This window comes from Echinops telfairi, unplaced genomic scaffold (genome assembly GCF_000313985.2).
Source record: "Echinops telfairi isolate 266 unplaced genomic scaffold, ASM31398v2 ScPeMD7_8;HRSCAF=38, whole genome shotgun sequence".
Classification (NCBI taxonomy): domain Eukaryota; kingdom Metazoa; phylum Chordata; class Mammalia; order Afrosoricida; family Tenrecidae; genus Echinops; species Echinops telfairi.
Window position 1 is genome coordinate 3,419,879 of NW_022103905.1, and position 15,959 is coordinate 3,435,837.

The 15,959-nt window shown below is 42.2% G+C and overlaps 1 protein-coding gene across 1 annotated transcript in view; it reads right to left on the reverse strand.

The window, feature by feature from the left end:
- SLC30A4 (solute carrier family 30 member 4) overlaps positions 1–15,957 on the reverse strand; it is a gene marked incomplete at its 5' end in the record, with an annotated part of 30,428 nt that extends 14,471 nt beyond the window's left edge. The window contains 2 exons of the mRNA XM_004709409.2: positions 3,744–3,890; positions 15,606–15,957. Coding sequence (XP_004709466.2) covers positions 3,744–3,890; positions 15,606–15,957 — 499 coding nt within the window. The remainder of the gene's footprint in view (positions 1–3,743; positions 3,891–15,605) is intronic.
- Positions 15,958–15,959: the final 2 nt, after the last annotated feature.

Genomic DNA, 15,959 nt, shown 5'->3' on the forward strand with positions numbered 1-15,959 from the left:
ATGATGAGGGCAATGAATGTACAAATGTGCTTTACACAATGATGTATGTATGGATTGTGATGAGTTGTATGAGTTCCTAATAAAATGATTTAACAAAAAAAAACATCAGTTGCCAAAGCTAGCGGTTATAAATGAAAACCACAGGTGTCCTTCCCATCCCCCCCCAATCTTCTTCATAGTAAGTTATTCTTCCTCTTCTTTTGTTGTCTTTATTATAATTTATAATTACAGGTATGCATCCCTGAATGTCTGCCTGGGTCAGGTCCAACCACATACATGGTCTGGTTTTATAAGGTTTTTGTTTTGCTTTGGCTTTGAATGGAAAAGTAGGTTCCTTTTGTTTATTATTTCTCCCCACTGGTTTTGACGACCCCCAAACTCAGACTCTTGAAGTACTGCACTACAAGGGGGATAGAGGTAGGTGGGGCAGAGGACATGGCTCTGGATCATGAGCTCTTGGCTTTTGTCCAGCTGCCAGGAGGCAGCTGCTCTTGTTGCTCAAGTGGGTATAACTCCAGGGAGGGCTGGTGCACTCCGCTCTATCCCCACCCTCTCAGCTGCCACCTCTACCTGGGTCTGCTCCTCCAGGCTCTGCCGGTAGCTCCAGCAGTACTGATAGCAGCAGCAGTGGCAGTAGTGGTGACAAGGACAACTAGAACTGGGCTACCACAGGTTTTAATGTGGGGGTGAACAAAGGCCAACTCACCTACTACCCTATTTCAAAGAATGTATCATGGAGGTTAAGCTGCATATACCTGTATTCATGTTTGTGTACATATTTACTACCTCTCTGTCTATCCAACACTATATTATATATTTGTTTGACTGACAAATCTTGGGCACTCATTCAATGAATGAATAATTTGCTTCAGGGTTACTGTGAGTCAGCATGGACTTGAAGGCAGCGAGTCTGGTTTGGTTTTAGTTATTTACATCACTCTTAACACAAGCATAGTTGTTTTTAACAGGTGCTACCTAGGTGTACTGGGAAATGTTAACTGTGCAAACGCTAGGATGCTAATAGTGAGGGATTTCACTAAAACTGTAGAACACTTGCCTCTGCAGTGACTCAAAGAACTGTCCCAGAGGAAACACCTACAGACGGCTTTCAGAAGTCTATAAAAACTGGAATACTTTGTCGGCAATAAAAGAGGAAGAGAGTGGAGATTTATCTTTCTTCCACTTCCTTTTATGCTATTTGTCCTTCCTACCTTCTTCTAATACAGGTGTCATCAAACTACGGCCTGCGGGCCACAGGCAGCCCACCGAGGACATTTATCCAGCCCGCCAGGTGTTTTTGCCCCTTTTGTTTTTTTACTTCAAAATGAGGTATGTGCAGTGTGCAAAGGAATTTGTTCATAGTTTTTTTTTTAAACTATAGTCCGGCCCTCCAATGGGTCTGAGGGACAGTGAACTGGTCCCTTGTTTAAAAAGTCTGAGGACCCCCGATAGAAGATAGAAAAACACAGGCTGCATTAGATTGGGCTAGGAGTGCTAACTTGGTATTTATACTTCTAAGGCTCTTTGATGGCATAATACATTGAGCGTTAGATGTTAACAGAAGGTTGGGTGGTTCAAACCCTTCATCTGCTCTGTGGGAGACGTATGAGGCTATTGGCTCTTGTCATGGTTTAGTCTTAGAAACTAATGGAGCAGTTCTATTCTGTCCTATATGGTCACTATGAGTCAAAACTGGCTTGGTAATGGCAGTGGGTTGGATTTTCTTTTTCTTTTTTGGTTATTTGTAATAGGGAGCTTCAAAGAGTTCATGGAAAAATTCCTTCATCTTTTAATTTCACTTTTCCATGAACTTTTTGAAGGCCCGTCATATTTCAGTTCAAGCACAGACAAGCTAATGGAATCATACAGAATTCTGTCTTATTGCTACCAGAAAGCCAAGTTCGTCTTTGTATCTTCACTTCCCATTACAAATAATCTCCCTGCCTTACACTTCCCCTGCCACACACGCTAAAGGCTCAGTACTTTCAAGGGTGCTGCTGGCTATTTAACTTTGGTCACCTCACTCTTCTTTTCTCCTTCAATAAAAGCTTCCACTTCTATAAAGCACTCATTCTTTTACTATATAAGTTAATATGTTGTGATTGAATCTCCACTAAAATATGAGTAATTAAGAGGCATAAGTCTTGACAGGGCAGCACAGGGGGAAGGAAATGGTTAAAATGAATCACTAGCAGGGAGAAGAGATCGCGCTATTCTGATTGCTTGCACAGGGAAAGAGATTTTGTTTTAAGTCGAGTATTTTCTTTTCTAACATCAGGAAACAATAGAAGAAACTATGTAGAATTAGCATTGTCATTATTTATGAACCCAGCACAATACACCATCTTGCCAGATCAGCCAGAGGTCTGCTCAGAATTATGGACCCCTAAGAGAAATTCCTGCACTGTTTCTGCCATTAACCCAGATTGATGACTTGCATCACTGAAGGGAAAATCTTGTTCTATATTTCAATACAGACAACTCTGTTTATAACAATCTGAACTACAGTTAGTTGTTTAACATGGCTGTTCTAGCTAGAAGCCTTCATTTTGTGATATATTGTAAATCCTAGCCTCGAAACCTGTAGTCACAACACCTTTTGGAGTGAATTATCTTATGCTAATGAGGTACGATTAAGGTGCAACACAGTTAAAAATCCCCGTGTTACTAGGTCGGGAGTGTGACTTAAGTTACCACTCAGTTTCTTTGGGGTATGGTCTGCTTCTCTGATATCTATGCTAAAACAAGAACTTCCCATTTTAAGCTGTTCCTTTAATAAAGCAAACCACCAGCTGCCTGCCTAATTGAGAAAAGCTGGGGTCACAGAACTGGGTGAGACTAGACCAGGCCCACCTAAGAAGAGAGGTGGTCAGCGTGTCCTCTACCTAACCTTTTGATGTCAGAAGGCCAAAACCACCACCTCTTATCAAAGCCCCAGAAGTAGGCAGGTGACACCTCTCTACTCAACTTAGTATGCACGGAGAAATGATACCCTGCACTGGGGGTCCAGTAAACCACTGGAACAACTCAGAGTTCAATGGAGACACCATGCCTGTGCTAATAGCTTTAAAAGGACAACCACAACAAAAAGGCCACACAAGAAATCTGAGTGGGGCGGGGGAGTTCCAGTGTGGACCATCCACATTCCAAAGTGACACCAGGAGCAGAGGTTACCATTATCAACCAGGAAGCTCCACCTGAACCTCTGAACTCAGGGTTCTTCTCTGGCCTTGTGGTCTGTGACACTTGGTCTGAATTGGGCTCTGAGGGGAGCCTCTGTCCTAGGAGCTCTCAGGAATTAAGGCCAAAACTCCAATGCAAGTGACTCCATACTTTGAATAGTCATTTTACATGTGGAGCTTTTCACATTGTCAAATGGAGCTTTGATCAATAGACAGTAATTGAAATGAAGGCAAAAGTAAACGCTCAGCACAGAGTTAAACCCCTGTAGTTGTGTTTGGTTCTATAAACTGAAGGTATACTCTTTTGGGGATGACATCTTTGGGATGAAGGGTGCATCACTTGAGTATTAATAGCACCAACAAGTTTTGTATGTGTTAATCATTTACTGACTAGACTGAGAGTACCCTGAAAAGTGTTTCTAAATAAGCCCTACCCACCTAGTTTCATTTGCTTTGACTCAAATAGGATATTGCTAAAAAAAGTTCAGTTAATCAAGGATTTAATTCATTGTGGCTTTACAGTAAATTATAATAAACCAAGCGAAAACCCCAATTACCTACCTAAGCGATGAAATCCAAAGGTGAATCTTTTGGTAGGTGATTTTGAAGAGAGCCACAAAGCAAGCAGGGTCAGTATGATGGCGCTGAGGTCAGTTAACATGTGAAGTGCATCTGTCATGATTGCTAGGCTGTTTGCAATGTAGCCACCTTAGAGGAATTGGGGGGCAATGGAAGAGGAAGACGTTAATTAAGATAATAGGCATAAGCAATCAAACCCCAAAGACTTATTTTCAAAAACATTAATTTCTAGCCAAATCTTTGTCCCATTACAATTTAAGAAGATATCCTGAAATTTGATGTACAACATTAGATGTTTATATTTTTTCCCTGGTGAGAAGTCCATTTCTGTTAGCATTCTCCAAGGAGTCTTTCTAACTGGCTCACTCGTTTGATGACTTACTGAAAATCTACATAGCCATCCCAGATACACTGAATCAGAATCAATAGTTTAAATAAGATCCTTAGGTGATTTTTATAGAACCCCACAATTTTTATGTATGCACCTTGTTAAAATGTAGCTTGACTCTGTATGTCTGGAATGAGAATGCAAAATTTCAGCAGGAGGTCGAATGGTTTTGGAATAAAGCCACGAAGCAAACAAAGAAATTTTGTTTTAGCACTGCAACTTTTGCTAACCCACTAATCCTTCTGGAATTTGTAATTACAATATCCAAATACCACAATACACCTGAGAAAAAGGTAGCTGCTCACTTTCTCAGGAGAGTTTAAGCATACAATTAAAGTGAATAAACTACTTACAAAATGTGCCTTAGGTCAACACCAAAGATTAAAGCCACTGATTCACTTAGCTAAGACACAAATGACTCATGATAAGAGGGTCAAAAAGTGGTATTTAGACTACAAGGTGTTTTGTTTGGGTTTTGCACTGATTTTCAAGGCATCAGCTATACAGTGAACCCTCGCCACTTCGCGCTTCGACTTCCGCTGCTTCACTCTATCGCGGTTTTTGTGTAACACCACATGCTCTGTCATTACTGCCACTGATTGGCTCATACTGTACATGCTTGATGCCATAAATAATATAATAAATAATAAATGATAATTGTAACGTCCAAAATGTTTTACTGTATTTTCCCTTTTTCGTTTAATAAATTGGGTAATACGAGTGTAATGGTGACTAAAGGGTGTTTTTTCATGTCCTCTATGCTCTAACTACGAAAATATTTGATTTACAAATAAGGAATCCTACTTCGCGGAATTTCATTTATCACGGTAGGGTCTAGAACCGATTAACCGCGATAAATGAGGGTTCACTGTAATATATTCCTAGGAGCCCTGATAGCCCTGAACCACTCAAGATGGGTGGTTCACACCCACCAGCCCTGAGCGTGTAGCGGTTATGACTGGGCTGCAATCTGGCTGGTGGGCACTTCCAAACCACCAGCGGCTCTTCAGGAGAGACTGCTACAATCACAAAAACCTGCAGGGACTGGCTCTGAGCCAGCTTTGCCGGGACGACAGTGAGCGGGCCGTTCTGTGAGAGAAAGATGAGGTTATCTGCTCTGTAAAGATCTAAAGCCTGGAAACCCGATAGTGTAAGCCAGAATGGATTCGATGGCAGTGGGATCTATGTGTTCTTAATATAAACTCATACACTACTTCTTTTTATTAAATCATTTTATTAGGGGCTCATACAACTCTTATCACAATCCATACATACATCAATTGTGTAAAGCACATTTGTACATTCATTGCCCTCATCATTCTCAAAACATTTGCTCTGCACTTAAGCCCCTGGCATCAACTCCTCATTTCCCCCCCTCCCTCCCCCCCTCATGAACCCTTGATAATTTATAAATTATTTTGTCATATCTTGCACTGTCCGACATCTCCCTTCACCCACTTTTCTGTTGTCTGTCCCCCAGGAAGAGGGTTACTGTATATGTAGATCCTTCTGGCTAGCAAGGCAGCACTTAACCATTTGCACCACCCAGGAAGTCTTCCTATATACTAAGCTCCCCACCAGTGATTCAAACTCAGTAGGTCTGGACTACAACTCAGAAAAAAAGCACATTGTAAGGAAGCACCCCAGGTGCCGTATACACTCATGTATAACTGAGTTTTTTAGCACATTTTTAATGCAGTTTTTGTGGTAAAATCAGGTGCCTTGGCTGGTATTCGGGTCGGCTTATACTCGAGCATATACATGAATAGTGTAGCCAAACACCTTTGTGAGGTGCTCTTATAAGGTGCATTTCTGAAATCTCAGAGAGCTCCTCCTGCTCCTGCGGGGGAGCTTATGTGAGGGGTCAGCTGTGTGAGTCAAGCTCAAAGGAAGAAAGCGGAATTAACACTGACTGAGTGCTTGCCTTATGCCCTTCATTCAAGATAGGCAAATATATACAATTCCTTTCTTAACATAAGGAACTGGAATATTTCCACTCTGACATTCTACTACCTTCCATCTTTTTCTTCAAACCCTCACCCTGCCCACACAAGTGCTTTAACTCATCACCTCTTACTGTTCACTATGAAAATAGAAGCTATTAGACTGGTGGTCTTATTTTTACTCAACAAACGCACAAACATATTCCGTGGCCCTGGCTCTAACAGTAGAGCTCCGAGTCCTCCCTCCTACTGAAGGCCCACAGACGCTCTCCTCCGTCATCTTGAGGACTTCTTCCTCAGTTGTCCTCTCGTCCAGGACCTTCATCCTCCCCCCTCTTCTGGATCACTTCTCAGCACCGGCTGTTCTAGCTCATTTAAAAAAAAATCTTGTCTTGTTTCCCTTCCAATAATTGCCCCCTCTCTTTGCTCTTCTCAATACATGTCTGAAAATTACCTACATACATCATCTCTTCTTCCTGATTTTGAAAACAATTTACTTATCAGAGTTACACAGACAGTACACAGTTGAATCAGCTTCGTCTGCAGGTTAAAAATAAGACCCCCCCAAAACAGCCCCTAGTTTCCCTCATCTCATTTCAGTTCCTACACAGACATCCTCGTTCAATGAATTTAGCTCATTTGTGACTAGCCTCCATATTTCTAGCGGTTTTTCACTGTTCCAGGCATTATACATGAACTTTGACTGGTTCTTTACTCAACCAGTCCTCACAAATCTCTTCTCGTAACTTGGTTGCAACTTTGATGAGATTAGTATTTGATATTTATATTATGACTGTACTCACATATGCTGTCATATGTGATTTATAGTAAACTATTATTATTCTTTCCTGAACATCTTTCGTGAGCCCCTGAAGTTAATAACTGTGTTTTTACTTGCACAGTTTTCTACATACTTATTAAGGAACCTGGGTTACAAGTTGTGGAGCTAACGGCAAAGTCAGCATTTGGAAACCACCAGCTGCTCCTCGGGACAAAGACGAGGTTTTCTACTCCCGTGTAGAGTTACAGTCTTGGAAACTCATGGGCTGACCCATGAGTCTGAATCAACTCAATGGCAGTGAGTTAGGGTTTTTTTGTTTTGGGATAATTCAAGCTTAAATTCCTCCACAACCTAAACCCACTGCCATCGAGTTGATCCCAACTCAAAGCCACCCTATATAGGGTTTCTGAGGATGTCAAGCTTTGCGGGAACAGACAGGCTCATCTTTCTCTGTACAGCAAATGGTGGGTTTGAACTGCCAATCTTAAAAAGTCTGAATCTCTTCTCAAGACATCCAGTCACATCCCCCGGGCTATTATTTTCATCATCTTCTAAAAGTTGGAATGACTGTGCTTTATGTTGATGCACACCTGTCATCTGGGATCTCCATCACAATCTTGTGGACTTTTCAGTACTTATTTTGTTCTTCCTGAATTTAATCCTTCTGGATGGAGATACCCACTTTATTGATGTACAATTTATATACAATAAAGCATACCCATTTAAGTGTATGTTTCTGAGTTTGAAAAGAAGTTTTAACAAATCCCCATGTAACCACCATTCCCATTAATGATATAGAACACTTCTGGTATCCTTTGTCCTTGCTACCAGCATGGATTTGATTTGTATCACTATAGATCTATTCTGCATGTTCTAGAACTTTATACCCATCACCTGTCTGCTAGTTTGTCATATTGTGGTGGCTGTGTGCTCCTGGAAGCTACGTCATTGTTATTTCAACTGCCAGCAGGGTCACCCAAAGTGAACAGGTTTCAGCAGAGCTTCCAGACTAAGAGCAGACTGAAGAATAGGGTTTGACTTTTTTGGCTTATATACTTTAAAGGCAGGGACTTCTCGGTCATAGTGTAGGTAGATGTTTAATTTAAATTAAGTTTGTAAGAAACCCCAAATTGTACTCCAACAGAGTTGTATCATTTCAGTTACACCAGTAATGCATGGTAACTCATTTGCTCCAAATTCTCATCAGTAAATACTATGTATTGTCAGTCATCTTAATTTTAGGCATTCTAATGGGGTTGAAGCTGTGTTTCAAGTACCCATTCTAGAAACTTCCTAAGAGGAAAATGCTTTTTGAATCATTACATGTCTGAAAAATATCTTTATTCTACCCTTCCACGTGATTGATTACTGGGCTAATATAGAAATCTAGATTAAAAATTTCTCAAATTTAAAGCATCGCCTCACTTGACGTCTAACTTTCAGCGTTGACTGTTGAGAAGTCCAAAGCCATTCGTCTCTCTCGTTCTGATTAGGGCCCACTTGTCTTTTTGAAAGCTTACAGAATATTTGCTACTACCTGTTCCTATCACTGATAATGATATACTATGGTGTGGATTTATTTTCACTCATTTTGGGGTATTTCATGAATGACACTGTTGATTTCTTTCACTGTTTTCTTTATTCCTCAAGCTTGTATTACTGAGTCCTTGATCTACAAGACTGATACAAGTTTCTTTTTTCTTTTTCTATCCTATTATGAGGGTTGGGGGGTTGAGTCTACCCAGAGGTGCTTCAGGCCTAACAATACTTATGAAAAAAATAAAAACAGCCATCAAAAAAACCCTATAGAGTTCTACTCTGCTGCCTATTGGGTCACCATGATTTGAAATCACCTTGATGAAAACTAGCATAATTCGTTTTTATTATTCAAAAGTTCTTTTGTTTACGCTGTATTGCTTTTTTAGCTTGTCCTTATTTCATGCATGCATGATCTTTGAAGACAGCAACCGTCATATTTTTATTTTTTCCCCTTTATAGTCTTATGTAAGTTCCCGCCCATTTGTTTTACTTTCAATCTTGCAAGCAAGAGGATTCAGAAAGTTTATGGGAAAAATTTAATAGATAAATAATTCCATGAATGTTCTGAAGCTCCCTTGGTTTTTTATGTTTCTTTTTTAGATGTTTGGTGATTCTTTGTTTCCTATTCCTGTTTACGAAAGGACTGACTGAGTTCTGATCATATGGGGGAGTGCTTGTTGACTGTCAGTATCACCGTAAGTGATAGAGTCAGACTGCTCGGGAATTCCAATGGCAGCATCTTTAAGTCTTTTTCTTGAGCTGATCAACTTCCTCAGAGAAGACGCCTCCAACCAATTCTGAGTCTTCTGAGGATTCTCTACTACAGTTTGCAAACACGGAATAGAATCAGCAGTATCAGCACCACCTGGCAGCTTGATAGAAACACGTGTTTTCTACTCCAAAGAACACCACCAGGCCCAACTGAGGGTGGAAACAAGGAGATTGTGAACGTTCTCCAGAGTCTCAGGCCCCATTCCAGACCTAGGAGTCCGGCGGTGGTGCAAATGGTTAAGTAGCTGAAAGGCTGATCTGTTCAAATCCACCCAGAGGCATGTGGGAAGGCAAATCTGGTGATCTGCTTTTGACTCATAGTCCTGATGACCTATCAAACAGTTCTACTCTGCACCAGTATGGTCACTGTGAGTTAGGATCACCTGAGGGCAACTAAAAGACTTTCCACATCCGAGTTGAAAATGTTGGGGGTGAGGCCCAGCAATAAGTATGTAACAAGCTATTCCGATGCATGCCAAAGTTGAGAACCCTGCTCCAGCATAAACTGGGTTGGTTCTCAGTGCTCCTGACAGCTGGTTTAGGACTAAGTCAGTTACTTAATGCCTGTTTCCAGGTTCTAAATTTTTTGTTACTATTCCTCCTTTCCTAATTTCCCCCATCTATTTGGATTCATATCTTTAAAGATGAATCATTATCTGCCATTTTACCCAAACTGTCTTTGTAGCTTCCAGTACAGTTCATAATCAACAAACTCTGCCTTACTAATTCCAAAGGATATTTCTGTGCTCAGCTTAGACTTCACAGCAACTTCAACGTACTTATTCCCATTTTGGAATACTTTTTTCTTGGATTCTGGGACACTTGTTTGTCGTCTGCCTAACTTCTAAAACTGAATTCCTGAGAATGTGAGCTTCCTAGGTAGTTTTATCCATTTCTGTGGTATTATATGCTTTTATCTGTTTTCACCTCTCCTAAACTACAGATTCATATATAACAGCCTACTAGACATCTCTACTTAGTTACTCCGTGAGTTAACATATATGAAGTACCTGGTAGGCTCATGCATATCCCCCCTCCCTCATGGACAAATGCCATCCATTTCCAAGCTGAGTGCTCAAGTGAGGACACAGACATTCCTCAGAACCACTGTTCCCTCTTCACTCACGTCCAAACCATCAGCCAATTTTGTCAAATTTTACCTCTAGAATGTTTTTCAACCAATACATTTTTTCCCCCATCCACTCTAGTGCTAGCTGTGATAATTTTTTGTTTGGAACTCTGCCAACAGTTTACTTCCATTCTTGTACCTTCCAATCCATTCTCCAGCTAAGAGCTCAAGTGATCTTTTAAAAGGTAAATCCCATCATAGCACTCCTCTGCTTAAAACCCTTCCCTGCCATCCCCAAACCACCTGAATAAAGAGTATATTCATTTAATATGGCCTATGAGGACCTGACCTGACCTGGCCCCCCTGCCTACTTCCACAAATTCATTTTTTATGCTACTGCCCGTCTTGCTCACCACACTCCGGCAATACTGGCCTTTTTCAGTTCCTTTAAAGAACTAGTTTTAGGATCTTTGTACATCCTGTTCTCTTTGTTTGGGAAACTTTCCCACTCTCTGCATGGGTAACTCCTACTGAATTGGGGGAAAAAGCACCTTGTGTAGAAAATGTGCACTTGATTCTGAATCTTGGCTTTGTCACAAACTTTCTCTAAAACCTGGGACAAGGTCCATGGAGGAGAGACGTTAAACAAACACACGACGTGTAACATTCAAATTGCCAAGTGCACATTTTCTACACAAGGTGCTTTTTTTCCCAATTGTTTTTAAGACACTTTAAAAAATGCTTTCCTATATAATTCTATTCAACTCTGATTAATGCCCATCTTAAATATTGTAGTCTACTTTTTAATAAAGTATTTTCATACCTGGAAGTAAAGTTGATATTTGAAGGAAACACTTACTTGGCTTTCTCAAAACAATATCTATCTATTAAAGAGATTTTTAAAATACGAACTCTGGGGAATATATCTTAATGATTTTTACTTAGGTGAAATAAACTCAATCTTAAGGGGGAAACTGTGATTAGTTTCTCTAGCTTCAAATATGAGAAGGCGCTCTGGTGGCACTGTGGGTTACACATTGGGCTGCTAAGCCCCAGGTCAACTCCACAGGGAAGACGAGGTTTTCTGCTCCAGTAGCGACTTACAGCCTCGGAAATCTAGAGGAGGGGCAGTTCTGTCCTGTCCTGTGGTGTCGTTACACGTTGGCATCAACTTGATAACCTTGAAAAGTGAGGGAGCTTCAAGTAATTAAATACCAATTTCCAAAAATTACTAAATATGAATGGCTCAATGTTCCAGTTGTGTGAATTTGGACAAGTCATTGAATCTTAGTCTGTTGAGACCATGCTATATCTGACCACAGCTTCACTTCTGCCTTTAATTTTTTTACAATTTAAGTTTTTGTAATTCTCTATAATGAATTAGTAGATAAAATAAAAATTAACTGATTAAACAAAACTTTATTCAGTATCTGTGCTGACCAATCACTGTTACAGGTGTTGAGAATTCAATTGCTATTTTAGTGGGGGAAGATGGATTATACAAGTAAATAAAATTATCTCAGAGGCTGAGGGCTTTGGAAGTTGGGGAGGGAAGGGAAGAGGGAGGAGTCAATCAGAAAAAGGCTCTTGAAAGTGTTTTCTGAGATAAAACATGAATAGAATGCAATGATTTAGGAAAAGGTAGTTCATATAAAGCTGTGTTTCCCAAAATGCACATCCTGACCTATTATTGGACCATGAAGCCTATTTAGTGGGCTACAATGGATAAATATATGAAAATGTGTCACATAAAATTTTGTTCCAGTTATACTATGTTCATACATATGTACAAGGGTGTCAAAAAGTACTGCTACAAAAAGCACTGAAAAAGTGAGCACTGGGGAAGAGTGGTGGGAAGTGCACATAAATTTCCTGCACACAACCTCCAACCAAGCATCCTGCGCTGCCACCTATTCTCATCATGGTTCTTCATGGAGACCATGGGAGAAAATCATCTCCAATGTCACGTGTACATTGTCACTAGCAATTACACTAGCATGACTATGAAAATAGTCTCTACAGTAAGTTTGTAGTTTGGAGTGAATTTTATTGAGATTACTTATAGAATTAAAAAAATAAGAGTCAAACTCCTAAAACCCTGGGGAAATTCTTTAGGTCAGTGGTTCTCAACCTGTGGGTTGTAAACCCTTTGGGGGTCGAACGACCCTTTCACAGGGGTCGCCCGATTCATAATGGTAGCAAAATGACAGTTAAGAAGTAGCAATGAAAATAATTTTATGGTGGGGGGGGTCACCACCACGAGGAAGGTTGAGAACCACTGCTTTAGGTCCTTTCGGGTCCATCCTCCAAGGGGGCTTCAAAAAGTTCATAGAGCAATGGAGCTTTTTCAAGAATTTTTTGAGCCCCCTCCCATATAATGAAAAACTTTCATGATACTGATCTAATTTAATTTTCAGTATCTCTTGGATATAAATAGAAAATGCTACAAAGAGGCCATACTCAAAATGTACAGAGAAGAAAAAAAAATCAAGATTCTGGGGATATAGGCATATTCTTTCACTAACTACATCAGAATTTAGTTAGCCTCTTTGAACCCTAAGATTCCTCATGTGTAAGACATGCAGGTAGCATAGGTAGGAGGTAAGATCCCTTCATACAGTAAGACTCCACAGTTCTATGTAAGTTTATTATCAATGAATACTCTAAATCTACAAAAATTAACCAGGTATTTTACCAGTTAAGAAAGGAAGCTATAATAAATCCAGAAATCCAATAATAAAGCTTTTAACCTTACTGTCAATACCACGGTGCTTCAAGAGCATGAAGAAAAATCAAGTCATTTCTGTAAGTTTATTTTGTACTCAGGGTGATCTGTGTTTTGGTGTTTCAGCCTTTTGACATAAGGAGATCAGTATCTTGAAGTTAGGAATTAAACTGTGTCTGCCGCCCCAAAATAGGTATTATGATTTCTAACTTCTTTGCCAATGGTTATAGGCCCATTTGGGATTTTGTATACGAAAGGGCGGGATTAGTGTAGAGTGTATCGTGAGTCAAACTCCTGAGATAAAGCAAGCAAAAGGAACAGAGGTAGGGAGAGCAAGCCACATGAAGATCTCCCAGGAGCAGAAGTGCCTAGAGACTAGGACCGTTCACCAGAGCCAACACAGAGAGACAGCCTTCCTTTACAGCTGGCACCCTAAGTTCACAGGCTAAACTGTGAGAAAATAAATTTGTTGTGGTTACAGTGAAAGCACCCAGTTGTGATATTTGTGTCATAGCAGCACTAGATCACGACAAATTTAGTACCAGGAAAGGTGGGGGTGCTGCTCTAACACATACCCATAATGTGGAAGTGGCTTTGGAATTGGGTAATGGGTGGAGGCTGAAGAGTTTTGTTTTTTTTCCATTTTTTTTCTTCTGAAGAGTTTTAAGATGCCTAATAGTAAATGCCTAGGTTTCCTTGAAGAGACCTTTGGAAGAATTATGAACACCAAAGGCAATCCTGGTGAAGGCTCAGAAGAAAGTGATGAGAGCTATAAAGTCTCTCTTGTCTTAGAGAATATGGTGCTAGCAAAAAAAGGCTGCTAGAAATATGTTAAATGAGCTTCTCAGGCACTCAAACTCATGCCCGACTCATAGTGAACTTATAGGACAGGGTGGAACAGCCTGTGTGGGATTCCAAGACTGTAACTCTTTTCCGGAGTAGAAAGCCTTCTCCTGTGGGGTTGTTTGGTGGTTTCGAACTGCTGATCTTATTACACCACCAGAGCTCCATAGTGAGGCTTTAAAAGAAAATGATGAACAAGTGATTGAACAACGGTAGAAGGGCAATGTTTTTATGCAGTGCAGGGGACTTGTCTGAATCATGTTCAAGTGTTTGATGGAAGGCAGGACCTGGATAACTGGCTGAGGAGATGCCTAAGCACAATCTTAAAGGTGCTGTGTGGTTTCTCTTTGCTATTTACAGTGGGTGTTCGAGGACAGTGAAGGACTTGAAAATGAACTGTGCAAAATGAGAAACCCATCAGCTGAAACCAAAAGGGGCAAAGACCACTGTCTGCCTCTTGGAATTGCAAAGGCAGGAAGCAGACCCAGGAGAAGACAAGGACCACCTCTGAGCAGGGGGGAGCAGAATGCTTGGATGGGGCACAGCAGCTCCCTGGCTTCAGAGGAAACTCTCTGAGTTTCAGAGAGAGGATTTCAACACTGTTCCAGAGTGTGGGGCTGCTGCTCACACGTGCCTGCCGGGAAGGTGAGGAGGCTGGTCAAGGCTGAGGGGGATGGTGGGGTGGCTATACTCAAGGAACAGAAAAGCGGAGCCTACGGGGAGATAAAGAGGTGGGTATGCCATTCAGATGGACTAGAATAGGGCTGTCCAAAGCTCAGGGGGCAAAGCTGTTATTAACAGTGGGTCTGGATGATGGACGTGATGCCCCTGGCCATGGGCCTCCACCAGCGTGGAGTCTGGGAGGGCAGGGCCAGTGCCCAGATGGCCCCAGCAAACAGAGGTTATTTTCAAGGCTTGAGAGCTAAGGTAAATTATCCTGCTGGGTTCTGGACTTGCTTGGTGCTTCCTCCATTGCACCTTGGAAAAAGGTAATAAATAATTTGTAATCTAGATTTCAGAGGCTTACAGATAAAGAGAACTTTTGCCCCTGGTTGGAATCTGCCTAACCTCTCACCAGCATCTGATTCAGATGAGATTTCTGAATCTGGGGTTGACTGAAGTCCTGTGGGACGGTGTGTTTAGATAAACTGATTTTGCATGCAGGAAGAAACACGATGTTGGAGAGCTAACAGGTGAAAAAGGCGCCCAGGTGGCATAGTGGGTTATGCACTGAACTGCTAACCACAAGGTCAGCGGTGCAAACCGGGCAACCGCTGGGCAGAAGAAAGATGAGGCAGTCTGCTCCCATAAACGGGCTAGGAAACCCTCAAGGGCAGTTCTCCTCTGCCCTATGGGTCAGAATCAAATCGATGATGGCAGTTTGTTTTTAAACAGGTGAATGCTGAGGACTGAATTGGGTCCCTCAAAAATAAGTGTTCTCCCCTCCATGTCTGCGGTCATGATCCCAGTTAGGAAAGGGCTGCTTCCGCGAATGAGGCAGGGTGATGGGAGGTTGTACCTTGGGTCTTGAGAGGGGGAGAGAGGAGAGAGGAGGAGAGAGGCAGAAGGGGAGAGGGGGAGAGGGCGAGGGGAAAGGGAGAGGAGGGGAAAGGGAGAGGAGGGGAAAGGGAGAGGGAGAGGGGGAGGAGGAGAAGGAGACACCTGATGAAGCCCAAACTCCCGGCAAAGAAAGTTCAAGTCTCAAATCGAGGACCACGCGGGCCGGCCCTGCCCCGGGCGCGCGCGCGCGCGCGGGCATCCCCGTGAGTCGGCCGCCCCACTCACCTACGAGCTCTCCGACCATGAACAGCAGGTAGAGAACGGCGGCGACGCTCAAGCGCGTCTTCACCTTTCTCTGCTTCAGCCCCTCCCGCTGCCGGCGGCAGCTGTCGCACGCGTCCACCTTCAGACTCAGCTGGCTGTGGGTCAGCGGCAAGTCGTGGTCCAGCAGGGAGTCGTCGTCGGCCTGCAGGGCCGGCTGCGCCCCGTTCGCAGGCCTGTCGGGCACCTCGGAGCCGTCGTCGGCCACCACCACTCGCAGTTTGTTGAACCCGGGGCGCCCCTCGTCGCCCGCCTCGTCCGAGAAGTCGAAGGCGCTGGTGTCATTTAAGAACAGCGGCGCCTCATCCTTCCGCAGCA